General features: G+C 37.7%; 3 protein-coding genes and 1 pseudogene across 3 annotated transcripts; 2 read left to right on the top strand and 2 right to left on the bottom strand.

Annotated features, from left to right (window-relative positions):
• Positions 1–11,234: 11,234 nt before the first annotated feature.
• On the top strand, positions 11,235–13,419 carry LOC121996595 (abscisic acid receptor PYL8-like). The gene is made up of 3 exons (XM_042550608.1): positions 11,235–11,530; positions 11,784–11,999; positions 12,816–13,419. Exons 1-3 carry the CDS (start codon positions 11,348–11,350, stop codon positions 13,029–13,031), a joined length of 615 nt encoding a protein of 204 aa, XP_042406542.1. The 5' UTR covers positions 11,235–11,347; the 3' UTR covers positions 13,032–13,419.
• Positions 13,420–13,751: 332 nt separating this feature from the next.
• Positions 13,752–15,734, top strand: LOC121996597 (annotated as a pseudogene).
• Positions 15,735–19,057: 3,323 nt separating this feature from the next.
• LOC121994079 (ethylene-responsive transcription factor 3-like) lies at positions 19,058–20,323 on the bottom strand. The gene is made up of 2 exons (XM_042548245.1): positions 20,283–20,323; positions 19,058–20,142 (listed from the first exon to the last, which is right to left on the bottom strand). The coding sequence occupies exon 2, from the start codon at positions 20,118–20,120 to the stop codon at positions 19,197–19,199; it is 924 nt and encodes a 307-aa protein (XP_042404179.1). The 5' UTR covers positions 20,121–20,142; positions 20,283–20,323; the 3' UTR covers positions 19,058–19,196.
• Positions 20,324–22,298: 1,975 nt separating this feature from the next.
• LOC121996594 (probable inactive receptor kinase At4g23740) lies at positions 22,299–25,616 on the bottom strand. Its single transcript, XM_042550607.1, has 3 exons — positions 25,474–25,616; positions 23,738–25,298; positions 22,299–23,201 (listed from the first exon to the last, which is right to left on the bottom strand). Exons 2-3 carry the CDS (start codon positions 25,017–25,019, stop codon positions 22,552–22,554), a joined length of 1,932 nt encoding a protein of 643 aa, XP_042406541.1. The 5' UTR covers positions 25,020–25,298; positions 25,474–25,616; the 3' UTR covers positions 22,299–22,551.
• Positions 25,617–26,879: the final 1,263 nt, after the last annotated feature.

Raw genomic sequence — 26,879 nt, 5'->3', positions numbered from 1 at the left:
CAACCCCCCCCCCCCTCTAGCATATTTCGACCCTAACAAGAAGATTATTGGTGTAATCATTCCTAGATCAAGGTTGACTAGTTTCACTAAGCTCAAGTAGAGTCAAGTTTGAGTTTTGATGTTTGGACAATATGTTGTGGACAATATGTTTGAATAATATGTTATGAGACATATGAGAGAGAATTCAAGTAGGTCATGGAGGATAGGTACTTGACTGGTAAAGTCCTAACTAGGGGTTAGGTAATGGTAAAGTCATAACTCAAATGTTAGGAAAAGTGAGTCCTAACTCAAGGGTTAAGCAAAGGAAAGTCCAAGTAGGTCAAGGAGGACCGTACGTTAGCAAAGTAAAGTCCAAGTAGGTCTGGGAGGATTGCACATTAGCAAGGAAAGTCCAAGTGGGTTAAGGAAGACTGCACGTTGGCAAGGAAAGTCTTAACTATAGTTAGGTAAAGAAAAGTTTAAGTGGATCAAGGAGGACCGCATGTTGGCAAGAAAAGTCCTAACTGCGGTTAGACAAAGGAAAGTCCAAGTGAGTCAAGGAGGACCGCATGTTGGCAAGGAAAGTCCAAGTGGGTCAAAGAGGACTGCACGTTAGCAAAGAAAGTCCTAACTACAATTAGGTAAGCAAGTCCAAGTGGAACAAGGATGATCACACATTGGCAAAGGAAAGCCCTAACTGCAATTCGACTAATTACCCCCCCCCCCCCTCTCTCTAGCTCGTCGAAGTGTCCTAATATAGAGGTCATAGCGGAAGGCTTGGCCACTTACATGGTGTTAGAGAGAGTGCCACCAATGGTGAGGTAGAGGTAGTTAGTCCACAAGCACGGTGCGAGGTCGTGCATAACCATCTTGTGCGGGACCTCAATCCACAGCTATTTGCCTCCAGCGTAGATGTAACTCATAATGGTACATTGATGTGGATGACACATCAATCTGGTCATGGCAGCCGCAACCAAGGGAGACCATCTCAAAGATTATGCCTCAGAGGGAGAGGGCTTGACCATTGAGGGAGTGGTTATGGCCGCAAGTGGAAGCTTATGCGTGAGACCAGTAGGAGTGAGACGACATATGTCAAAGAGAATAAAAAGAAAATAGAGGAGAGAATAGGATTTCTTAAAAAATCCTAATTCATTTTAAATCAATTTAATCCAATTAAATTTATTCCAGTCCTAACTTAGCCAAATCAAGTCCAAATTAATTCAGATTTGGGCCAACATACACTTTATAGCAAATTACTGAACCACATAAATGAAGTTTTGAAATATCCAAATCATATACCCAAGTTTTAAAATTACCAAATCACGCACCTCATATCTATTTTGCCCCTCTTACTATTTTGAATCGATTGGTAGATTTATCAATCGATTACTGCAGTGTATCAATCAATTGGTAAATCTACCAATCAATTCAAAATAATTATGTTGCCCTAAACTTAAATCCTAAAATCTTGTTCATGCTCAAAAAATAATTGGTCTCAATATAATAGGTCAAATTGATGTTTAAGGGTGTGAATATAATTAGGAAAACTAGACGAACACACAGAACCTAGTCCATGTCATTCCGAGCTCTCTAGGTTTATTAGTCGATTTCAGTCAAAATTAGTTAATGAACTTAGAGAGGTCAGGATGATATGAAACTAAGTCATATATGTTCATCTAGTTCTCTTAATTATATTCGTTCCCTCAAACATCAATTTGACATATTATATTGAGAGCAATGATTTTTTGAACATAAATGTGTTTAAAAAATTTGATTCATGTTTAAAAATTACTGCTCTCAATATAATGAGTCAGATTTATATTTGATAGCATGGATATAATCATAAGAACTAGGCAAATACATAAAATCTGAATCTATCTCATTTTGAGCTCTCTAGGACCATCAGTTAGTTTTAGCGAAATTGATCAAAATCGACTAAAGGACATAGAGAGTTCAGAATGACATGAAACTAAGTTTTATGTATGCATCTAGTTTTCTTGATCATTTTCATACACCATATTAAGAGTAGCAAATTTTTAATACGAATGTGTTAAAAAAAATATCTGATTCTTGTTCAAAAAATCACTACTCGCAATATAGTGTGTCAAATTGATATTTAAGGGCATGAATATAATTAGGAAAACTAGACGAATACATATGACTTGGTTCTATGTCATTTCAAGTTCTCTAAGTTCATTAGCCGATTTTAGCTTAAAATTGATCAAAACTAACTAATGGACCTAGAGAGCTTGGAATGCTATAGAACTATGTCCTATGTATTCATCTAGTTCTATTGATTATATTAATTATCTCAAACATTAATTTGATATATTATTTGAGATCAATGATTTTTTTAATATGAATATGTCCGAAAAATCTTATTCATGTTTAAAAAATCACTACTCTTAATATAGTGGGCCAAATTGATGTTTGAGGGTATAAATATAATTAGGATAACTAGACAAACATATAAAATTAGTTCCATATTATTCTGATCTCTCTAGGTTCATCAGCCAATTTTAGTCAAACTATTCAAAACTGACTGATGGACCTAGAGAGTTCGGAATAACATAAAACTAGATTTTATGTGTTTGCCTAGCTCTCCTGATTATATTCAAACCCTTAAATGTCATTTCCATACGCCATATTAAAAATAATAATTTTTTTAACACAAATATATTCAAAAATCTAATTTGTGTTTAAAAAATCTTTACTCTCAATATAGTATGTCTAATTAATGTTTCAGTGTATGAATATAATTAAGAGAACTAGACAAGCACATAGAACTTTATTTCATGTCATTTTGAGGCCTGAGCTCTTTAAGTCCATCAGTTAGAATGACAAAATCCACTGATTGACCTAGAGATCTTAGAATGATATAAAACTAAGTCTCTGTGTTCATCTAGTTCTCTTAATTATATCCACGCTATCAAACGCCATTTCCATATGTTATATATATTGAAGGCAATAATTTTTTTAACACGAATGTGTTTTAAAAAAATCCAATTAGTATTTAAAAATGTGATATTCTCAATATATTGTGTCAAATTAATGTTTAAAGACATAAATATAATTATAAGAACTAGACAAACATATATGTCTTAGTTTCATTTCATTTCGGCCTCTCTAGTACCATAAACCAATTTTGGTTGAAACTAACTGATTGATTTAGAGAATTTGGAATGATATGAAATCAGGTACTATGTGTTCGTCTTATTTTTCTGATTATATATATGCATTCAAATATCAATTTGACATATTATATTGAGAATAGTAATTTTTTAAACACAAATTAAATTTTTTTAATCAATTACTATAGTGTAGCAATCAATTAGGGACCTTATTGTTTTGATGAACTATATCCCAAATCGATTGCAATACTATAACAATTGATTGTGGGTAATTGCGGAGCGCCAAAATGGGTACGAATATGTTATTTGGTAATTTTAAAACTTAGGTATGTGATTTGGGTATTCCGAAACTTCATCTACATGGTTCAGTAATTTACCGAATTCTTATTGAATGATTTTTTTTCTATTATTTATGAAATTGTTAAATTAATTTATCAGTAATGATATCTAATTCATAAATATTGAAAATTTGAAGATCATAATAGAAGGCTTGACTACTGACACGGTTTTAGAGAGAGTGTCGTTGATAGTGAGGTAGAAGTAGTCAGTCCATGAGCATAACATGATGTCACACTTGAGCCTCTAATGCAGGACCTCAATCCACACCTATTTGCCTCCGGCTGAGACATAACTCGTAATGGCATGCTGACGTGGAAAGCACGTCAATCCGATCATGGCAACCACACCCGAGGGCAACCATGTCGATGACTACACTTTCAAGGGAGAGGGCCTGATAATGGAAGGAGTGGTTGTGGCTGCGAGCAAAGGCTTATACACACACACGTGTGCCGAATTTCAATCCTAAAATCTCATGTGATAACATCCCATGTTTTAATCATCGCATCGCCCCGAGCGAATAAAAATTTAGCTCAATAAGCATTCATGAGTATATATATGGTCACCCCGAGGGAATAAAAATTTAGCCCATTAAGCGTTCACGAGTATATATATGGTCAATGTAGAAAATCAAAGCTATTTAAGAGTGAGAAATAAAATAACTCAATTTTTATATATTTATTGTAGCAAAGGTAATTACGCTTAGTCTGTCTCTAGGTTATTTGAAAGAAGGTAAATCATGGGATTAACTTATAGTCGACCGTCAAATTACTAAAAAATGAAATGAGTGTTTTCCTCGAGAACATATACTCTATTATAGTAAAATTATTTTCCTCTAATTAACTAGAGACTCCGGACAATTTTTTATATATTTATATAACATAGTTATTGTTGGACCCTATGGAGGGGTGAGCATTCGGGTAATTCGGTCCATAAATTAACCGAATTAACCGAAAACCGATTTAGTGTTGGCTAACCGAATCAAATCAAAGTTTTACTAAAACTAAATTAACCGAATTAGTTATTTCACTTAACACCGAATTAACTAAATTTGTTTAAAATAATAATAAAAAGAATTTATACAAAATTAATATCAAATTAACCGAATTAACTGAATTAACCGAATGCTCACCCCTGCCCATGATTGTTTTGATGTGATCAACCAAGGTAGATTAGGTCCTGTTTGGTTTTGATCCCTGTGTCTAAGTGTGTAGGAGCTTAGGAGCGTAGGAAGTCGAGCGGAAGACGCAGCTAGCGAGAAGGACAGCACGAGAAGGGAGTCGATGGGCTCAGTGCGTCCCAAGGACGAAAGAGCTACGGAAGAGTATACCAGTGGACGAGAAGAACGTGCGCAACGTTCGAGGGGCGAGAAGCCGGGGCGAAAGCCTGCTCGAGGAGAAGGCCGAAAATTGGGTTCGGGTGAGCCTTATTTCGGTTGGCGGCAATCACCCAAGCTATCGGGACTTCGGAAGCTAAAGTGAAGACGAAGAAGTGCTAGAAAAGCAGCTGGAGGCGCCCTCAACAACTGTTGAGGCGCCTCCGCCCTCACCAGAGTGAGGGCACCCTCAATTGCATTGAGGGCGCCCTCAACAGCATTAAGGGCGCCCTCAATTCCTTTGAGGGCGCCTTCTACTGACTGTTTGCGTGCGGATAAAGTTTTATATGCTTATCCACTTGGATGCGCCCTCAAGACTCGAAATAAGATTTCCATGAGCTATATAAAGGCCCCTGGAGCTAGGAAATTATTCATTCAACTCTGTATTCAATTCCTAACAGCATCTGAGCTTTCTTAGTGTGTAAAAGGTTTCTCCACATTTTCTAGTAGAGTTGTTCAACCGCCTTGGATTAACAACCACCTAGGTTGTAACTAAGTCAAATCCTTGAGTCGTCTTTCTTTCCTTTCCTTTATTTTATTTTATTTTTATTTTATTATTGCTATTTTAGAGTTGAAAGTACGAGGAGGGTAATTCTTATTTTGCAGCCAATTCACCCTCCCCCCTCTTGCTGGCCCCGCTGCACCAACAAGTAGTATCAGAGTCCAATAGCCTTAGAAGGACTAACCGCCGTCTGAAGCAACAAAGGTCAAGACGATGCTCGGTGCAAGTATTCATCCCCCGAAATTTGACGGAGACTTCGCTACATGGAAATGCCGAATAGAGGTATTCTTCAAAACAGAATTTGATATTATTTTAATTATGAAATACGATTTTGCATCCCCTAAAGACAAGGAAGAATACAATTGGATGAAAAAGGAGCAAGCTGATTTCGTGGCCAACGAAAAAGCAGAATTCATCTGCTCAGCGTCCTGCCACCCCAAGAGGTAAGTCGGATCGGAAGCTATGACTCCGCCAAAGACCTTTGGGAGAAATTCCTGGAGCTCCATGAATGCACCTCAGAAGCGAAGTTAGCAAGGTGCGACATCCTCCGGACTCAGCTGAGAAATCTCCGGATGGACAACGGCGAAAAGATAGCGCAACTCCAAGCAAGAACTAAGGAGCTGATAACTCAACTAAGCAATCTCAGAGAAATGGTAACAAACCGAGACTCGATACGGTATGCGCTCAACGCCTTCCCAAGAACTCTAGAATGAGCGTCCTTAGTAGATGTATACTACATCTTTAAGGACTATGAGATAAGTACGCTAGAAAATTTATTTTCTACATTTGAACTTCACGAGTCTCGAATTGCAGAGCCTAAACAAATAGAGAAGTCAAATCTCAATGTTGCCCTACAAGCCGATATGGACGATCCCGACTCAGAAGCATCGATCGATGAAAATGAAGCGACGATATTGGTAAGGAAATTAAATAAGTTTATTAAAACTAATAAATTTAGATCACAGCCGAGAAAGCAACAACGCAACAGAAGGGCAGTCCGATGCTACAACTGCAACGAGGAAGGACACATCAAGGATGACTGCGCAAAGTTGAAGAAAAGCGACAAGGAGAAGTCACAAAGACCGACGTCCACTAAACGCAAGAGTCTGAAGGCTACATAGGATGAATCATCATCCTCCGAATCTGAAGTGAAGCCTTCTCGGGATTAGCACTGATGGTCAACCATCAAATAGAAGAAGATGAGACCAGCTCATAAATGAGCATAGATGAAGGGGAGGATCATCATAAGAAGAAAGATGCAATGAAAGGGAGCATCAGAAATTGAGATAAGTAAGGTACGTGCTCTAACTCCCAAGCAGTCCTTTCAGTTCATTAAAGTGCTTACTAAAGATTTAGTTAAATTAGAAAAGGAAAATGTTGAGTTAAAATTAAATTTAGCAAAAGCATGTCCTCTAGAAATGTACGATAATCTAAAATTAGAAAATTAAAAATTGAAATTAAAAAATTAGAAAATTGAAAAATTGAAAAATAATCATGCATGCTTAAATAAATCTCAAAAATCAAAACTTAGAATATATGGTAAATTAAATTGGTATATTAAACATCACCAAGGACAACTTAGAAAAAATCCAAGAAATTATGTACCTCCTAAATTTTTTATTAACCCGGTAGGAAGGAACCTATACTGGGTTCCAAAATCTTTACTAGATTAAATTTTTGTAAGTTAGCGCTTTCAACAAGAAAAACTAAACAGTTAATTTTTTTATGTTGCTTTGTCTAAGAAAATGGTTGTTGCTCTAATAACCGAGAAGGCATAGTACCTCGCCACTGCCTAAAAGTCAAAATATTGAAATAAAATGTTTAATTAACTTACTGATAAATAATGAAAATAAAAATTAAACAATACTTTAACAATTTTTTTAAAACATTTGTTGGAAATTTCTTAAAAAGTACTTTGTTTAAATTGCCTAAAAATTAGAGTTCTTTGTTAACTTAGAATTTATTTTGAAAAATTCTTACCCCGTTTTTTGTTGTGATCAAAGGGAAAGAGATAGGAACAAGTTTAGGGGGAGTTAATATTTTTAAAAAATGGTACTTAAATTTTTTTTGGAACAAGATAATATTTTTCCTGTTTACTTAGTGTTGCAAATTCTATTATTGCAATCCTTATACTTAAAATGTTAGTTTAGTAATTTCTTTAAATTACTACTTGTCTGTTTTTACCCTAACTTGAACTTGGATTGATGCACATCAAAAAGGGGGAGATTGTTGGACTACGTAGTTGTTTTGATGTGATCAACTAAGTTAGGTTAGGTCCTGTTTGGTTTTGATCCCTGTGTCTAAGTGTGCAGGAGCTTAGGAGCGCAGGAAGTCGAGCAGAAGACGCAACTAGCGAGAAGGACGACACGGGAAGGGAGCCGACGGGCTCGGTGCGTCCAAAGGATGAAAGAGCTGCGGAAGAGTACACCGGTGGACGAGAAGAATGTGTGCGACGTTCGAGGGATGAGAAGTCGGGACGAGAGCCTGCTCAAGGAGAAGGCCAAAATTGAGTTCGGGTGAGCCCTATTTCGGTTGGCGGCAATCACCCAAGCTATCGGGACTTCGAAAGCTAAAGCGAAGACGAAGAAGTGCTGGAAAAGCAGCTGGAGGCGCCCTCAACAACTGTTGAGGTGCCTCCGCCCTCAACGGCATTAAGGGCACCCTCAATGCCTTTGAGGGCGCCTTCAACTAGGTCAATTTGACCGTTTGCGTACGGATAAAGTTTTATCCGCTTATCCACTTGGAGGCGCCCTCTACTCCTTTGGAGGCGCCCTCAAGACTCGATATAGGATTTCCAAGAGCTATATAAAAGCCCATGGAGTTAGGAAATTATTTATTCAACTCTGTATTCAAAATCCTAACAACATCTGACCTTTCTTAGTGTGTAAAAAAAGCTTCTCCACCTACAATGAAGGAGACATTTCTAGTAGAGCTGTTCAACCGCCTTGAATTAACAACCACCTAGGTTGTAACTAAGTCAAATCCTTGAGTCGTCTTTCTTTCCTTTATTTTATTTTGTTTTTATTTTATTATTGCTATTTTAGAGTTGAAAGTATGAGAAAAGTAATTTTTATTTTACAGGCAATTCACCCTTCCGTTCTTACCGGCCCCGCTGCACCAACAATTATATATATGATAATTTACAAAACCACATATAAGTTGATTTAGTAATACTCAAAATGTATACCTAACTTTTTATATTTATCAAAATACACAATCATTTTCACTCATGCCCCCGCTTAATGAGTAGTTAACTAATGTGTCACATTCGAGTTCACTGATCAATTCCTAAAGTTTTTATACTTGATTTATGATTGACATTCGACATAATTTTGAGATATTTTTAAAGTTACGTAATCATCCCGTCATAGAATATGTACATAAAGTATAGCGGTCAATCCATGAGTTATGGATAGACAATTGTTAATCACAAATTCAGCACGCTAAATTTAGACATCGACTAATGAACTCAACTATTACATCGTCAATTGACTACTCATAAAACACTAGGTATAATTTGAAACGATTATATATTTTGATACATTTTAGATATTACGAAAATGTACTTATACAGTTCAGTAAATTACCAAAATATATATGCTAAAAAAAATTATATATCCATCTTTAGGCCCGCGAAGAAGTCCCTTTGAACCAACGGTTCAGGCCCAATGTTTCTTGGCAAAAGGTGATTGAGATGGTTAGCTAGCGTCCCGATAAACGAAGAGGAGAATTATCAAAACTTGACGGGTCTATGGTAAAGAAAAAAAATGGGCTTGATTGTGAATTTTGAAAATAAGGACCCTGATTTATTATTTCTCACTATCAATTATTTGGATAATTACTCTTCTAATTAATTCTTTTACGATAGTGCTTACCTAATGTGGTTGCTAATGCTCCATGATGCTCGCAATTAAATATTGAGCACTGAGTACTTTTACATTAATTAATTTTTATTAATTATTGTATGATAAGGAGTAAAATATTATATTCTAAAAAATTTTAAGACAGAAATTTAAAAGTTGCAAAGATATTGCGTGTGAATTTTGTTATATTGAATTTCATGTTTACTTGATTAGTCATCTTATATATCAGCTGATCAAATATTTACCTTTTGATCATCAAAACTCTTTTTTTCGTTCAATATCTAAATTGATTTCATGGATTAAAAAATTTAAATTAAAGAACATAGAAAATAAATAAAAAACGAAGAGAATTTTTCCTTCTTTTCCGATATGAACTCTTATCTCTCCACTTGATTCTCTTGAGGTAAACCGACCCAATTTTTATTTAAAAAATTGGAAAATTACATTTAAAAGTTTCGTGAAAGAAGCTTTCGTGCGCGGACACGTGTTCCAATAAGATTGTGGATATGATTGATAATCGGCCGGATTCGAATTAGATTCTATATGCTTCGTTTTCGTAATCATTAGAAGATGAATATCTTTTATATTAATAATTTTTCTTTTTCATCTAATTCTACATATTATCATCGGTTTTATTTATTATTTTTTGAAAAAAAAACATCATATTTTCTTATTTATTCAAAAAAAACATCTTAATTTTAAAACTATATATAAAAAGAATATGAAAATAGTATTATTTTCTTCCTATCCCTCTTGCCAATCTCTTAAATTTTCTCTCTCTCATCATTTTTAATGCATCCCTTCTCTCACAGATTAAAAATTACTTGATATTTTTTCATATTAAATTCATGATTGAATTTGATATGATCCATATCAAATCTACTTGGGTTTAATATGGTCTAATATCAAGCCTAGGAAATGTATTAGAAAATAACATCTAGGGAGAGAGAATCTAGAAGGTTAGTAGGAGAGGTAGGAAAGAAATAACATTATTTTTTATTTATTTTTATAATTTTAAAATTAGAGTTGCTCTTTGTTTTTTATAAATAAGAAAATGTTTCGTATTATAATTAATATGATATATATATATATATATATATATATATATAATTAAAAATATATTAAAAAGAAACATTCATGAATAAGAATTTATTTATAGTTTACCGTTTAACCTATTTTCAAAGTCAACAAAAAATAATGAATACATTTTTTTTAATATATATTATTTAATCAAATATATCATCCATCCTATAATTATAGAGGTCCACTCCGGCGTTATCTCGTCACCACCAACTCAATGGTTCCATTGGATGTCAACTATCTCCCGGTCCGGTGCCGCCCTGTGGACCGCCGACGCGTGGACATATAATCCGCCGTCCGTGGCCACGGAAAAACGGATCCTACGGCCATCTCTTGCCCTAGTTTGTGACGCGTCGCAAGTTTCAGATAATAACAAACAAATGAAAGCGGCGGCAGTTGGTTCCCTACCTGGCCAGTGATTGGATAATGCCTGGGACCCGCTTTGGCTGTGATGTCTTACGTACTCCATGGCCCATGAATGCGTAAGGATAAAAAAATCTGTAAAACAAGAGGACATGAAGTTGGGACAAATTTACGGTTACGCCCTTGCCAGACTTAGTGCGTTTGGTGCCCAGACAACTAAGCAGTCGAGTCCGTCATTGGTCTTCCGCCACGGGCCCCACACGAAAGTGTCTGTTGTACCCCGGTGGCAATTAAGTAAATAAACAAAAGTCCAGAGGCTTTTAATACGCGCAGGGAAACTATTTCACAGAAAGGCAAAACGAACGGACGAACGAACGGAATATGGATATTGATGAAAGAATTTCATTTGACTCACATAAGTTTATCCGGTGTCAGATTGATCCTCTTAATTTTGTTTATCTTGTGAGTATCCTTTAAAACTTAAAACTATTACCTCAGTTTTGTAATTCTGAGAGGCATTATTTAAAAAGGTAAATTTTGTGGGTCAAAATGAAAATGTTCCGAATAATATTAATACGCTGAGGCGAAGCGAGAATAATATTTTGAAGCGGAAAGGATTCTCGTCGATCCATTCTGGAGCCATTGATCGGCGCTTGGAGAGTTCTGTAGAGGCGATCGAGGAGCTACCTCGATTCTTCGTGGAATCCGAAGGAGAAACATGGTGGGGAGGAGCGACGGTGCCATACCGGAGTACTGGCGACTCGCCGACGAGATGAACCCGCCGGGGATCGGGTGCAGGGTCATGGAGTCGGAGTGCGTCCGGAGATTCCACCTCCATGAGTTGCAGGAGAACCAGTGCAGCTCGTGCGTGCTCAAGCACATCAAAGCCCCCGTCCATCTCGTACGACCTAGAAGTTTTGCTAGGGATTCTGTTTTAACTTCGTTTTAGCGCTTGATGTTCGAGTATGCTATTTTCGGACTTGTTCCCATCCATCCCAACAAATGGAGTTCTTTTTCTATGCATGCGATTTGTTACCAACTCAATTTTAGCAAATTTCAAGTTCTTCCCTAGTTATAATGGTTATTATTATTTTGAGATCTTTGATTTGGACTTTAGATCAAAATTTGTGATGGAAGAATGATTCCCGTGGCAGGTGTGGTCTTTGGTGAGGCGATTCGACCAGCCGCAGCGGTACAAGCCGTTCGTGAGCAGATGCATCATGCAAGGGGATTTTGCAGTGGGGTGCTTGAGAGAAGTTAACATCAAGTCCGGTCTGCCTGCTACTACCAGCACTGAAAGGCTCGAACAGCTCGATGACGATGAGCGCATTTTGAGCATCAAGATTGTTGGAGGAGACCACAGGCTTCAGGTATTTTGTTCTTCTCAACCATCATCTGCTAAGAGATTGGTTCTTTCTTCTCTTCTGCCCTTGTCGTAAGATTGAGATTAGGTAGAACACCTGCTTAACATTCTTGTTATGGAAAATGAGAACTGTTTCAGACAATATTCAACATGAATCTTCCAATAGGGAAATCACCCTTGAAGTATATAGTATCTTCTTCAGAATTATGAGAATTGATTTTTTCAAGTTTCAAATATTTCTTCCTTTTTGTCCTTTAGGAACTTATCTAACTTTACTTCAATCTTGTACATTTGATGTAAAAATGTACTCTTACATCCTAAGCGTACATAGGAACAGTTAGCCTTAAACTAACAAAAACAATCTAAAATTTAGGATATATACGATTGATTATCCTCGGCTTTCATCGGTATATACGATGAAGCTGTCACGGAGATTCCATTGTTTAGGCAATTTAGTGAAACTTGTGCATCAATATCGGTTGTTGTAAGTAGGACGAACAATATTTGGCATAGTTTTCCTAAGGATAGGACACAATTTGTATTGTCTCTTTCAACTATGTTTCTGTTTTGAATCAAAAGTGGTTGTTGTAAAGGTTGGATGTATCCAATTGTATTGAATCTTGGGTGCTACTGCTTATTTTCGCCAATAGACTGCATTGTAATCGCACTGGTTTGCTTAACTTCAGTAGCTGTTGTCTTTGTTAATCTACTTGATGATGTAAATGTTAACTATGCTAAATGTCGCCTATTAGAGTTTTTTGATGAATGTAGTTTTTGCTTGTATTGATGATTTAGCTCATAGAAATCTTAATTTTTTCTTCAGAACTACTCATCTGTTTTGACTGCGCACCCTGAGATTGTCGATGGTAGACCGGCAACATTGGTGATCGAATCATTTGTGGTCGATGTGCCTGAAGGAAACACCAAGGATGACACTTGCTTTTTTGTTGAGGCTCTTATCAAGTGCAACCTTAAATCATTGGCCGCGATATCAGAGAGCTTGGCAGCTCAAGATCCGATAAAGCCCATCGACCTATAGGGGTGATCTACAACTTGGATCATCAAAGTTTTTGCCCGTGTTTCGTCGTCTGCTTGATTCAGTAATCATTTTGGCATGGAATGCATATTTACGCGAGCCACCTCTGTCTCATTTACATCTGATCCCGATACCATTGTTCCTAGTTCATGTTATCGCATAGTTCATTCGACATGCTCAGTTTTCTACTGCTAAGCAATGCGAAAGAATTTGCTGGTACTCGCCGTCAAGTTGAAAATGTTAGTGCATCTAAACCAAATCTATGTCCCAAACCATGGGAAAGTTGGTGTAATTTGTGGTCTGTAAATATTTTGGCTATCCATTTTGCTAACAGATTGAAGATGCCACCAACTTTTTTCTAAGCTTATTTAAATATTTATGAATTTGATAATTATGTTTATTAGCTGGAGAACTTAAGTGAAATATATGTTTAGAAGCCTTGTTTTCTGTGTGTGTTTGCTCATATTACCTCCCTTGCTTAGTTTTTTATTGGTGTTTTTGTTATTATTATTTTTTTCTTATCACCATGTTGTTTGATAAACAATGTCTAACTTTATTATTTAGCCCTTGAAAATTCAATTTAAAATTATTAAAATATCTTCTAAAATTTTAAAGTTTCAGATAAATATTATTATTTATTAATCTCATAAAATAATGATTTTGATTTAAAGGAATAAATTCCAGAATGAAGGCAAAATCAAAGCAGATCCACTCACCACTCTTCGCGTTCGCTTCGATCTCAGCCGTCCACGCGTCTCCACTGGGTTTCCTTTCTTCCCCTACTTCGTCTCCTCTCCCTATAAAAATGGCGCCGCCACCCTGCGCTCGGTCCTTCGATCGCTTCCTTGTCCTCTCTCTTTTTTTTCTTCGATCCCATTCGATCGCAAGATGGTGGTGAAGCTCTCGGAGGAGGAGGAGAAGATCCGGTGCGACAAGAAGCTGTGCTCGATTCTGGACGAGTACGGCAAGATCCTCATCGCCGCCGCCGACAATGTCGGCTTCCAACCAGATCCAGAACATTCTCATGGGCAAGAATACCCCTCATAGGCCGCTGCATCAGGTTCCACTCCGAGAAGACCGGAAACAAGGGTACGCCTCTCTCTCCTTTGGATACGCATAGGATCTAGGAACTAAAACATTAGGTATTTAGTGATTTAGCCTCGTCTGGTTCAGGGGAATGTTGGATTGATATTCACAAAGGGGGATCTTAGTGAAATCAGCGAGGAGGTTGCCAAGTACAAGGCATTGAATATGATGCCTTCTTCAAAATCTTTCTTCAGTTTATAAATGTGATTTTTGATGCTGGTTATTAAATTTATCATAGTTCTTGTTTAAGTGATTAATATTTTTGGTTAAGGTTTTCCAGTTTTTGCAAGTTGTTAGATAACTTGTTTGATAGATTGTATACAAATAGAATGAAACAGATTTTCAACCCCAAAACATCTTCAGTTCAATACAATCATATTTGGAGTAATGTGATCAATATTTTTTGGTGAGGTTTTCCTGTTTAAAACTTGTTAGATAGCTTGTTTTCTAATTTTTCATGAAAAAAACTTGAGAATGCATAAATAATACACTAAGTTCAGTTTTCTGTGTGGCTACTACTAAAGATTTGCAATTCTGGAAATTCATTTGCCTGCTTATTCAACTCACAGAGCATTGTATCATTTATTTCATTTTGATTCAATAAACCAGAAATCTCTACGAGTATAGTACTCAATCAGCCCTTGAAGTAGAATGTTTCATTCTATGTGTTTGTTGCTCCAATTGATGTCGTCGTCCCCCCTGGCAACACTGGATTGGCCTTTCACAGACATTTTTCTTTCAGGTTAGTATATCACCAATGAGATAAGATCACCTCATATTCTCTGACAATGTTGCTTGTAGTAAACTTATTGAAGCATTTTCTCTCTTTCAGGTGCTCAACATCCCAACCAAGATCAACAAAGGCAGTGTCAAAATAATCACCCAGTTGAGTTGATCAAGAATGGAGACAAAGTGAGTTTTTGTGAGGCTGCCCTTCTCTCCAAACTTGGAATAAGAGCTTTTTCTTAGGGCCTTACTATTCTCTCCATATATGAGAAGGGACCTTTCTACAATCCTGTGGTTCTAGATCTCACAGAAATTTGGCACCACTCCACATATGTTCATCAACGTGTACAAGGGTGTGCATTTGGTTGGAATTGCAACAGATTACACCTTACCACACGCGGAGAAACTCAAGGAGTACTTCAAGGTGAGACCTGCCTTACTAATCCTACCAGCTGAATGATGATTGAGGGTTCTCTAAATCATTTAAAATGGTGCAGGACCCATGCAAGTTTGCAGTGGCTGCTGCAGATGCTGGAGCTGAAAAGTCAGTAGCAGCACCTGCCGAAGAGAGGAAAGAGGAGCCTGCCGAGTAGTCTGATGATGACATTGGTTTCCGCTTGTTTGATTAGGGTTTTCAAGCTGTGCACGAGATAAGTAACAATCAGAGGGCGCAGGGTTAGTTTTTCCAAGCCATTGCATTCTTTGTAGGATAAAGTTTCTGATTATGTTTAGATTTCACTAGCCAACAGTTGGGGAACTTTAACTTTGTTATTTCTGTCTAACCAAAAAGGAAATTATTTTACCAAAATAGTTTGGTAAATGATATTCTCTTTCAAAATGTGTCAAAATTATTATGATTCATGCCATTGAATACTAGAGTCAGCTATAACGAGATTAATGCTATGGAAGTATGGAGTATATATTTATTTGTTATTTCAATATTATTATTATTCATGCCACTGAATATCAAAGTCAACAATAATTAGATATTTATTCAAAGATATAATTCAACCTAACTAAATATTTATAAAAAGTCAATTGTATGGATCAAATTTTTGTCTATTATTTTCATTTGATTGAACGTGTCTAGTCTTTTTTTTATATATAAAATATAAAGGTTTATAAAGTCCATGTTGTTTTTTTTTCTCTCGAAAAACGTATTTCTATAGAATGCCTTTTCCCCCTTATTATTTAAGGATATGAACAGGATGATGGCTGTAGGAAAAATAAAGGAAACGCATAATAGAAAGAATCATTTTAAATAATTTAGAAATATATCATTATAAAAAATAATAATCTTTTATTTAATATAAATTTGGCATAGTAGAATTACACATGACCTCTCTTGCTTGAGTTGTGATTATTTATAGTGCTTATGTTTCTCCCCTGTCTTCCATTTTAAGGAGGGGAGGAAGTCTTCATGCAAGGTTGAGTTGGCTAGTGCAGGTAGAATTACTATAATAGTGCATTTGTTTTACCCCTATGTTCCATTTTAAGGAGGGAAGGAGATGTTCATGGATTGATTTGTTCTATAATTAAATTGGAGGATTTTATATTTCAAGTATAGTATTGTTTGTACTTTATGAAAGGCCCAGGGGAAGAAACGCCTTATGTTTAGAATCGATCTAGTCATGAATAGCAAAACTATTTGGCAAAATTATTTTTTTTTAAAAAAAATGCTTCAAGGATCATCCTTTAAAACATCTATTTTATAGTCAAAATACTTTATATGTGTAAATGAGTTGAGGGATATTTTAAAAATCTCGCTCTTTTATGCTTTACTAGAGTCTCTCATTTTTCTTTACGCATATTAAAGAATTAGATTGGGGATGCAACAAGTGAAATAGATGAGTTGACTTTGAAAGATATAAATTGATCTAAATTGATCCTATATGAAAGTACGATGTCGTCGTCAATTGGTACGAGAAGGCGTGCAATTGCTTCAAGCTCGCCAAAAACAAGGAGGATGCCGCCGCGGGAGGGAGAAGAAGGGGTTTTTTCTGCCCCGATCGACTACTCGACCTCTATTCGTCCCTCGCCGGCAACACCGATGAGATCTGCCGACGACGACCTCCTCGGGGCCACCTCCTCCCTTCTCCTTCGACACCGACACTGCCTTCTCTTCTCCTTCTTCACGCCATCGTCGTAGCCGCAACCGCCTTCCTCCTCATTGCCGGTGAGTTACTATACCTCCTCTTCTTTTCCTCTTCTCTAGTCGGTAGCACACAGGCCGCCTCTCCTCTTGCCGGAAGCCTCCTCCGGCGTTGGCTTCCTTGCGCCTGGCCACCATAGTGGTGGCGCACGTAGATGTTACCTTCGCCTCCTCCGATGTCGGTCACGGTCATTATTGCCAGTCCCTCGTCGTCATGCATGAGGGCTCTTTGCCACAGTAACTCTCTTCTCCCTCACGATCGTTGTCCACGATCTTCGTCCTCGATCGCACCTCTTCTCGCCCTCACTGTCGTTACCGCCGCTCCCAGTGTTGGTTCAGCAGATGTCGTTGTCTCTATGAGCATTGTTGCCCTCTTCAGCCGTCGCCATCGCCTCCCGCCCCCGTCACCTCTAGTGGTTGTTGTTATCGCCGCCCCTAGCGGCTGCCATCGACACCTCATCCATAGTCTTCACTCTCCGGGCAGCCATCACCCGAGTTCTTAGACTCCATACTATTTATCTACTTCGCCCTGCAAGCCGATATGATTCCGATTTTCGAACCGTTGATATGTTCCCGCTCCTTGGCTCTGTTGGACCTCCGACTTGTATTACCCCTAGTTCTGCGTCAACCCAGTTCTCCCTTCAGTCCGATCATTCAGACTATAGAAATTCCGCCCCCGCAGGTCAAGGTACAGGGAGGTTACCGCTCTCCTTTTTACATATGATATTTCTATTTGTCATCATATTTTATATCAAACGGGGCTAACCTGAGACAGTTTATCATCTTTGGCCTCTACTACGGGACGAGCGTTACGACCAGTTCACTATTCTACCATAGGGCGCCCCCCCCCCCCCGGGGCAGGGTGCGTCACTGTATTCATTCTCTATTCATTTCATTGCTCTACTATTATTCAGCCGCTTATATATTTTTGGGACATGCATCGAGTATCGAAGTACCAAGGACTGGGGCAATTCGATCACTGACTACATGTAACATTGACTAGAGGTCTTCTGACGACTCAGTCAATATGGGAGACAGCTTATCACCTATCTTCACTCCAGATTATAGAGATGCGGTCAATATTCTAGTCATACCGGTAATTCCATCTTCTCATATTCCCGACAGAATTATAAATAATTAACTTAATTTTTAAAAAAATATTTTCTTGTCATAAATTAAATTCTAAATATAACAGGAAACTCCTATAATGAAATGACAAAATTAGCAATCAGATGAATTGTTTTTTTTTAACGGTTGTGAATTCAACAATATTAAATATATTTTTATTACATCAACAGCTGTTAAATGGTGCGTGACGGTTCAGTCCGACCAAATCAATAATTACATACCGGTTCAATTTAATTCCAACCTTTGATCCGACATGATCTAGTAACAAGATCTAGCAATCCACGTGCTGAACTTTAGTATGCAAAAGCCCACCAAATCCAACCGTGACACAACTCCACGTGTCCTTTTTTTATATCAAAAGTACGTTTATTTTATTGAATCATTAAAGGATATATCCTCGTTACTCATTATATGTGCATAATTGTTACGCATGTATAGTTGCTATAAAATTTATAACTGCTCTAATATATACTTAATCAATTTAAAAATATTTATATTATAATAATTATAATTTAATAACTGTCACATTTTTTATATCAAAAATGTGTATTCAACTTGCTTGATTAGCATTCATGTTGTGTTAATTACAGTTTCATAACTACTATAAAATTTAATTTTATTCACCTACCGTTTACTTTATAATTGGTACAATATCATACTTATTACAATATAAATTCAATCTATTTACTTTATATTCATATATGTTATAATATATATATATATATATATATATATATATATATATATATAAATTACAGTTTCGTAACTACTATATCATATTCAACTAATTTAAAATTTAAATAAAAGATAATAATAATTATTATAATACCGGAGTAAGAGGGTAAATGTACAGAAGTAAGTCAATGGTGACAAGAGGTCCCTTTGAAAAAAAAGAGGACACTTTTTTATTTGGGTCCTTTATTTTTAAACTGCCATTTTAAAACAGATGGAAATGTAAAAAAATCCTAATTTTTCCTGAAACAAAATTAAATTCCTAATATTATTCTGAATTAATGATTCCAAAATTGTCGGAGAAATCGGCGACCGGCGACCAAATCGCCACTGAAGACTCGGGCTCAGATGGAGGGGTGGGGGAGGAACCAGTCGCCGATATCGGAGAATAGATCGTTGCCGGCGGCGAAGGTAGTACAGAGGTCGAGGTCGCCGAGTAGCAACGCGTCGTCCAAGTCGTCGGGCAAGTAGCCGGTGGGCAACTCGTCGTCGTTGCAGAAGGCAAGCAACTCGTCGTCGTAGAACGTTCCGTCTTCGTCCGGGAGCAAGAACCGGCAGTAGTCCGCTGCCGTCGGTTGCGGCTCCTCGGCCGGCTTCAATGACAAGGAGGGGGTTGAAGTGGAGGGAGGCGGGCGGCCGAGGACGGATGTCGGAGAGCAGATCTCACGCGACTCATTGCCGGACGAGTTGGGTCGGTCCTTGTTGTGATTCTTCTTCTCCGGCGGCGGAGTGAAGCAGGAAAGGACGGCGAGAACGTCATGAGCGAGCGCGGGGGTCGGCGTCGATGGCAGCGGGAAGTTGGTGATCGCCTGCGCTCCGCGGAGCTTGAAGGCAGCTGTATCGTACGCCCGCGCCGCCTCCTCTGCGGTGCTGAACGTGCCGAGCCACACTCGTTCGCGCCGCCACGGGTCCCGAATCTCAGCCGCAAACTTCCCCCATGCCCGTCTCCGCACGCCGCGAAACCTCGTCCAGCCGCCTTCTCCGGCCTCCGCACCCTTCTTCCCCTTCGCCTCTCCGCCGACCTTCGCCGCCTTGTCCTTTCCGACGCGGCGCTCTGGCCGGAGCTGGATCTCCTGCACGTACCGGCGCACTCGCCGGCAAGGCGTCTCATCATCGCCGGACGACTCTGTGGCGTCGTTATCATCGCAGAAGACTCGCACCGTCCACGGCCGCGGCGGAGGCAGTCGGTTCGCCGGCGCTGGAAGAGCCTTCGCCGTCACCACCACGTTATCCGTCCGCTTCACCGGAATCAAAAAGGAAGCATCCATCCTCACATTGGCCGCTGCTCTCCTGCATCCAACAAATCAAAACCAAATCTTTTCCATCTCAAAGCCTCCGATTTCTTCCCCAAAATCCAAATCACGCGCAGATTAACGACCAACAACATTAAATCATATTTATTTTTAAGAAAAATATAAATAAATTAATACTCGAATCGAAGAACAAGCAGAAGCAGAGCATAAAACAGGAAGACTACAAAGAGAAAGGAAGAGAACGATGCAATTTTATAGAATCCATAATGTCAAATTGGGGAAAATAAATTTTTAGCAATAATTGTATTTTATTTATGGTGTTAAAAATAAATATAATAATAATAATAATAATGTATTCATTTATTCTACTTGCCTTAACTAAATTAATCTTGCTGTCCAAGAATTAAATTACAACCTCATCCCATTGTGTAATTATCAAACAACAACATTCTAAAAATGTTCAATTTTCCTAAATTAGAAATTGTAAAGTAATTTTTTGGAGTAATTTGAACTATACACCACTTACCAAATTTTAAGTATTTTGTCTAGTGCTTGATATTTATCTCATTTTTGGTAACTTGAAGTATAAATCATTTATTATTTTTTAATTGGTTAATAACTGATAATTAGATCCAAATTGAATAAATTAAACCGATAACAAATTTATTAACCGATAAAAAAATTAATATATTTTTTTTAGAGTGTTAAATATTCGAGAGAAATAGAATTGTAACATGTAAAATCATATTTTTGAAATCGTGATTCAAGATCATAGTCGACCTCAATTCAACTAAATCGATCAAATTGATATCTTAGAGTATAAATCTAAAATAAAAATAATCGATATTTTCTTAAAATAAAATAAAATTTTGAAATACTCGAAGAATAGTTTAGAAGTGTAAATAGAGCCTGATTTCAGACATGTTAAGAAATAAATCATACTAGGTTTGGCATTGCTTATTTTCTTCTTGTCATTTAATAGTGAGAAAATTATATTTTCGGTCCGGTAATTTATATATATATATATATATATTTAAATTTTAGCAGATTTATATTATTAGTTCAGTTATAATATTTTTTAATTTAGTCCTGTTTTTCTAAAATTAAAATTTTCCATCTGAAAATATATGATTAGTGGCCGGAATGTTGAGTTGTAAATTGAATTTAAGGATTTTGATTTTTTATGACCCTCAAAATTTTGAAAAATTCAATTTACAAGTCAACATTATGACCGTCAACTGAGTATTTTATGATGAAAAATTTAAATTTTATAAAAAATTAATTGAAAGTAAAACAGTTGGCATATGTATTTATACCCTCAATCATCATTTTCACTTGTCACCACACGGTAGCATCAATTAGGGTAGGTGCGATAGAATGCGTAGGGGTAAAATGAATATGAGATATGAAATTTAGTTGAGTTACCTATGGAATTTAAGTAATAAACGACCTTAACTGTGTGGTTATGTAATTTGCCCCCTGTTTTTTATTAACATGTTTTACTTGTGAGATTCCAAGCAATAAATTCTTTTGGACTATTGCGATATGCATTTTTCAGATATCAATAAATTTTAGTTCCCATATAAGATGATGAGTAAATTTTATTACAAGGTGACTTTGAACACTTTCTTAGTACTCTTCGATATCGATTTTACCTTACAAATTATACTCTCCCTACGAAGGGACAAACTCCATGTGCAACTTAAGTCAAATGTCTAAGGTTAACGAGAAACTTGACGATAGAATGTGAGACGCGAGCATGCTTACGCAGTTAAAGAGCTTTGGGCAGTAGGGTTAACCTCTTAGCAAAGGTATCAATGACAGTGAAACGCGAAATAAGCATCGACCTCAACTCCTAAGGCGAAATGGATGAACTTTGCATTGCCTAAGTCGCTATCGAACTTGTAAAGACAAGCTTGGCAATGGAATGCATGGTAAAGTGCACTTGCTCTTTCGACAATCTATTGATAAATAAAGTCCTTAAGAGCTTCAATGACAATGAAATGTGAAACAAACATAAATCTAGTACACGAGATGACAAAGGCGGTTATCGCCTCCTACATAAATGTCGTCGTGAGATCAACAAAACCATAAGAGTATTGACACCTACAATTCTTTTAGGTGCAAGAGTACCAAAGTAAACTAGGATCCCAGTTAAAACATTTCGATAGCTGAAGATTAAGAAACAAGAAGTGGATAAAACATTGAAGTGGATAAATTCAAAATGTTCATAGCAGTAACAATTGCAATGGCTATACTCTGATAACCATTTAGACACCTTGGAAAACCTAAGAAAACATCTCCTGCACTATTTTTAACCTAAAAGAGTAGGAATATCATGGACAAGGCCAAAGAATCTGGACAGATTGATGCTACAAGAATTTAACCACACTAAATTGAAGAACAGAACACTAGAAATGATAGTAAACTGAGCATTAAGTGAATCTTACTGTGAGGTTGATGTAGCTTGTGTATCATGTGCTGGTATTGGTGTCGGGGCTTCTGTCAAAGTCTGGTTGCCGCTGTCAAACCTTCTCAGTCCTTCGATCATTTGCACCACTTCTAGCATTTTGGGCCTCCTCTCGGGTGTTCTCGTTACGCAGCTCATTGCAATTTGAAGCGTCTCCACCATCTCTTCTTCTATGTTCGGATACCTCATCAGCTCCACATCGAAAACTTCTGCAGTCCATTCTTCCCGGACAACAGATTGAACCCAACGAACTAGGTGGACGACCTCATCAGTGCCTCCTACTATTTGAATGGGAGATTTGCCTGTGAGCAGCTCGAGCAGTAGGACACCGTAGCTGTAGACATCAGATGCCTGTGATGCTTTCCTAGTATCCACCACCTCGGGCGCGCGGTAACCTGCAGTGCGAGAGACAGGCGGGACCATTGGATTGCTGATGGATGGCAAACCCATGTCAGAAACACAACCGTATTGCTGGTTGTTGAGGAAAACATTAGAAGACTTTATGTTTCCATGGACAAGCTTGCTGTTCTTTTCATTGTGAATGCATGCTATTCCTCTCGCAGCACCAAGTGCTATTCTAAGCCTGGTTTCCCAGTCAAGGGGTATTCTGTCCGGTCCTCTCTTCCCTGAAACGGAAACGTATCACAGTAAAAAACTTGAATCATCTGCATGGATTAAATACACTAAAAATTTCGTCCGGTAGGTATAAGTAAAATTTGTTCATCAGCATCAACTGTGGACCAATGACAGATATTTTCTACACATTCCAAGTTAACGAGCGAGGTTAAGCATTGAAGAGGCAGCATAGTAATAGTCCAGTTAACAAACTAGCCTTCTAATGTGCACTCCAAAATAACCTAGAACCAATTTAAGAAGAGGTAGCTAGGAAGTTAATTTAAGTACTAGCTATCTAAACAAGCAAGACGATCGACCATTCAAGACAAAAGAACACATGAAACTGAAGTTGGGAACACAACTAATTATCTATCGTTTCACAGTAGTCGAAACTGAAACCTAATGATTCAGAATTGCAACATTGTAGTCTTCAAAGATCCAGCAGACACTGAGCTATGCATAACAATATATGCAGTATGAGAAAAAAAAAACAATGACGTAAAAACATTAGCATCTAAGCTTTGCAAAAAAATGACAGAAAATATACCATGTAACAACGAAGAGACACTCCCCTGGCTATAGTAGTCATACACCATGAGTTTCTCATCCTTGGAATAGTAGTATCCTTTCAGCTCCACCACATTCTCATGTTTTATCCTCCCTACTACCTCCATCAGCTGCTCAAAATCTCTCTTGCCGACGCTAACATCCTTCAACCGCTTCACTACCACCGTCGTTGCATCCTCCAGCACAGCTTTATAAGCAGTTCCAAATGTCCCCTTACCTAAAACCTCAGCAGAAGCCCTCAGAAGATCCTCCAGATCAAAAGCAAAGGTACAACCTTCAAAGAACACTAGTCGGTTGTTCTCATCTTCTTTTCGAGTGACAGCCTTTTCGGGTGAATGGCCCCCCTTTGACCCTTTTCCTGAGACATAATTCTCTGCATCGCCCCTCGAGCAGCAAAGATAGAGAAACAATGCAAGCACCGCGAAGAGTGAAGCACATCCACCGACTATAATGCCAAGAATTGCAGATTCACTCAATTTCTTCTTGCTTACGAGGCCTGGGGATGGCGAAGGAGCAGGCGGAAGTGGCTCTGGAGATGGAGTGAGAGGAACTATCGGTGTGAAATCATTCCCAGAGTATGATGAATTTGGATAACTTTGGAGGAATTTAGGAATTGTGCCATTAAGGTGGTTATTGGATACGTTAATGAACTGTAAGCTGGGGAGTTCAAGATCTGGAATTTGGCCTGACAACGAGTTGTTGGAGAGGTTTAGAGTGGTGAGCAGAGTTAAATTGGAGATGGAAGAGGGGATACTCCCGTTGAAATGATTGAAGGAGAGATTGATCACGTTGAGGTTCTTCCAAGGCGAGAAATCGAAGGGTAGAGGACCAGAGAAGCGGTTGAACTGGAGATGGAGCCCAGTGAGAGCGGTAAGGTTCGCGAAGTCCGGTGGGAACGAGCCAAAAAAGCCATTCGACCGGAGGCTCAGGATCTGGAGGGCGGAGAGGCGGCTGAGGGTGTTAGGCGGGATTGGGCCGCTGAATCCAAACCCCGGGAGGTGGAGGGAGACGACTCGGGAACCGTCAGTACTGCAGTTGACGCCGATCCACTGATCGCACACCCTGGTGGCAGGGCTCCAATTAAGGAGGCGGGAGTGGGATGCGGCGCTCAGGAAGTCGAGCAACGCTTTCTCGTCCTCCGCCAGGCTTTCAGCGCCGACGCCCGCGGCGGAAATCGACAACCAGAGAGCCAAAACCACTGAAAGAGCTCGTCTTGAACACATTTCTAGCCCAAGATTCATAAATCTCTTCTCTAGCACCATAACAATCTCAACTTTACCTCTAAAACCCTACTTTTCCATCAGGAAAAAAAAAACCAAAAACGCTAACTTTTTCCTATTCCTAGCAGTGTTTCTACCGAACAACTCACCAACAAGCACGAAAATTCCGGCCTTTCCACCTCCGCAGCCCCACAAAACTCCGAGATCACATACGAGAGCAAAACCGGCGGAAGACAAGATGAAGCCGTTGAGGAAGCTTCGCGCAGCGTCCGCACCTACCGCGGAAGTCACTGAACGCAATCATTCACTCACTCGCGTCAACTGCAAGCACCAGCGAAGAGAGAGCGAGAAAGAAGCAAGCGTTAGCGTCGAGCATTATTATTGCTCATAAAAAAAGGAGTAACAATGCGGTCTTCACCGAACGCCATGTGAGAGAGCAGAGCGAAACGCGGAACAGGGAAGAGGGAAGAGGAAAAGAAGGCGAAGCAAAGCGTACCTTTCGAAATCGCCATTGCCGAGCTCGAAGAAGAGAGATTTGGGGATACGCACGCCATCGAGACCGATCGCCGCCTCGCCCTTTTTATCGACCTTAAGATGGCGGCTAAAGGCTCAAAATAAAAGAGGATTAAAGCGCAAAAAAATACAAATGCAAAGTTCTCTGTCCGTATCCTTCTTGTGGACCCCACCACTGGTAGACTAATAACGAGGGAGGTACATTTTAGGTAGATCAAAAAACCGGACAATATTTAGTTTACAATACTCTTCTTTATTTTATTTGAACCCCTCGAATAGTTATTTTTAGAGTATAACCCTTCACCGACCGACCATATAAATTAAAAAGAAGGTCAAGGACAACGGCGAAATTTCCATTTTGAGCCTCTAAATTTGAAAATTATCAAAAGAAATCTTATAATTTTGAAACGTCGACCAGTGTATTTTTTGTCTAATATAAATTTGAAAAGAGAATACATTTAAAAGAGTAAATTAATTGACAATACTAAATATTCCCAAAAAAAATTAGATCTTAAGTAAAAAAATTAAAGCATGAAATTAAAAAAAAAAAATAGATCTCGAGTCAAATTTTATATTTTATGTCTATAAGTTTAGTTAAGTAACAATGAAAACAAGTACAATTTGGTCAATTGGATCATATTATTATTTTCTAATTATTAATATGATGGTTCAAAAGCAATTGAAAAATTTGATAAATTGTTTAGAAAAATTAGGGTTCATGAAATATGACAGGTGTTTGAAATTGAAAAAAGAAAAGGTTAAAAAAAAGATTGAAAAAAAAAAAATCAAAAAGTGAGGCTGAAGTTGACTTTGCAGTAGTACTTTTTTTTTTTACTTTAATTCCCGGTACAACTTTTTTTTTCTCATCATCCAAGTTGCACACATCTCCATGATTTTTTAAAAGTAATTAACTAATTCGTTGTTTTCAAAATACCTCTTGAAGATTTTAGAATTCTTTTTAAATTTTACCACACGATCGTTAATATTAGAGTAAAAATCCTCTCTTTTCTAGAAAACTTAAATATAAAAAAGGTGCCTTATTATTCGAGAATGTCAGTACTTTTCGTGTTTTTTTAATAACTATGACTAACTACTGCTTATAACTATGTTATAAAATGCAACACTTAATATAATATTATTATAATATTATTGAAGCTATTTAGTAGTTTCTAGAATTACCTAATAATTATTTAATAATTTTTATAATTATTTAAAAATAATTTTGATAAAATTTAAATAATTTTAATGAAGTTAACTATTATTTTGACATAATAGTGTTTAAGATTTAGAAATTGAGTTCAAGCTTTTAAGATTTAAAGTTTAGATTTATAAATTTAGAATTTATGTAACCGTTAATTAATATAACTGTTTTAAAATAATTTTGATAAA

This window comes from Zingiber officinale, chromosome 6A (genome assembly GCF_018446385.1).
Source record: "Zingiber officinale cultivar Zhangliang chromosome 6A, Zo_v1.1, whole genome shotgun sequence".
Taxonomy (NCBI): Eukaryota; Viridiplantae; Streptophyta; class Magnoliopsida; order Zingiberales; family Zingiberaceae; genus Zingiber; species Zingiber officinale.
The sequence above is the reverse complement of the archived record's forward strand: the minus strand, read 5'-3'. Positions and strand labels throughout refer to the sequence as shown.

Excerpts from the sequence above, each read along its gene's own strand:
- LOC121996595 (XM_042550608.1), top strand. The coding sequence starts at position 11,348 with ATGGTGGGGAGGAGCGACGGTGCCATACCGGAGTACTGGCGACTCGCC. Across the intron at positions 11,531-11,783 it reads TCAAAGCCCCCGTCCATCTC|GTGTGGTCTTTGGTGAGGCG; the intron begins GTACGACCTAGA and ends TTCCCGTGGCAG. Across the intron at positions 12,000-12,815 it reads GAGGAGACCACAGGCTTCAG|AACTACTCATCTGTTTTGAC; the intron begins GTATTTTGTTCT and ends TTTTTTCTTCAG.
- LOC121994079 (XM_042548245.1), bottom strand. The coding sequence starts at position 20,120 with ATGGATGCTTCCTTTTTGATTCCGGTGAAGCGGACGGATAACGTGGTG.
- LOC121996594 (XM_042550607.1), bottom strand. The coding sequence starts at position 25,019 with ATGGTGCTAGAGAAGAGATTTATGAATCTTGGGCTAGAAATGTGTTCA. Across the intron at positions 23,202-23,737 it reads TGTCTCTTCGTTGTTACATG|GGAAGAGAGGACCGGACAGA; the intron begins GTATATTTTCTG and ends TTTCCGTTTCAG.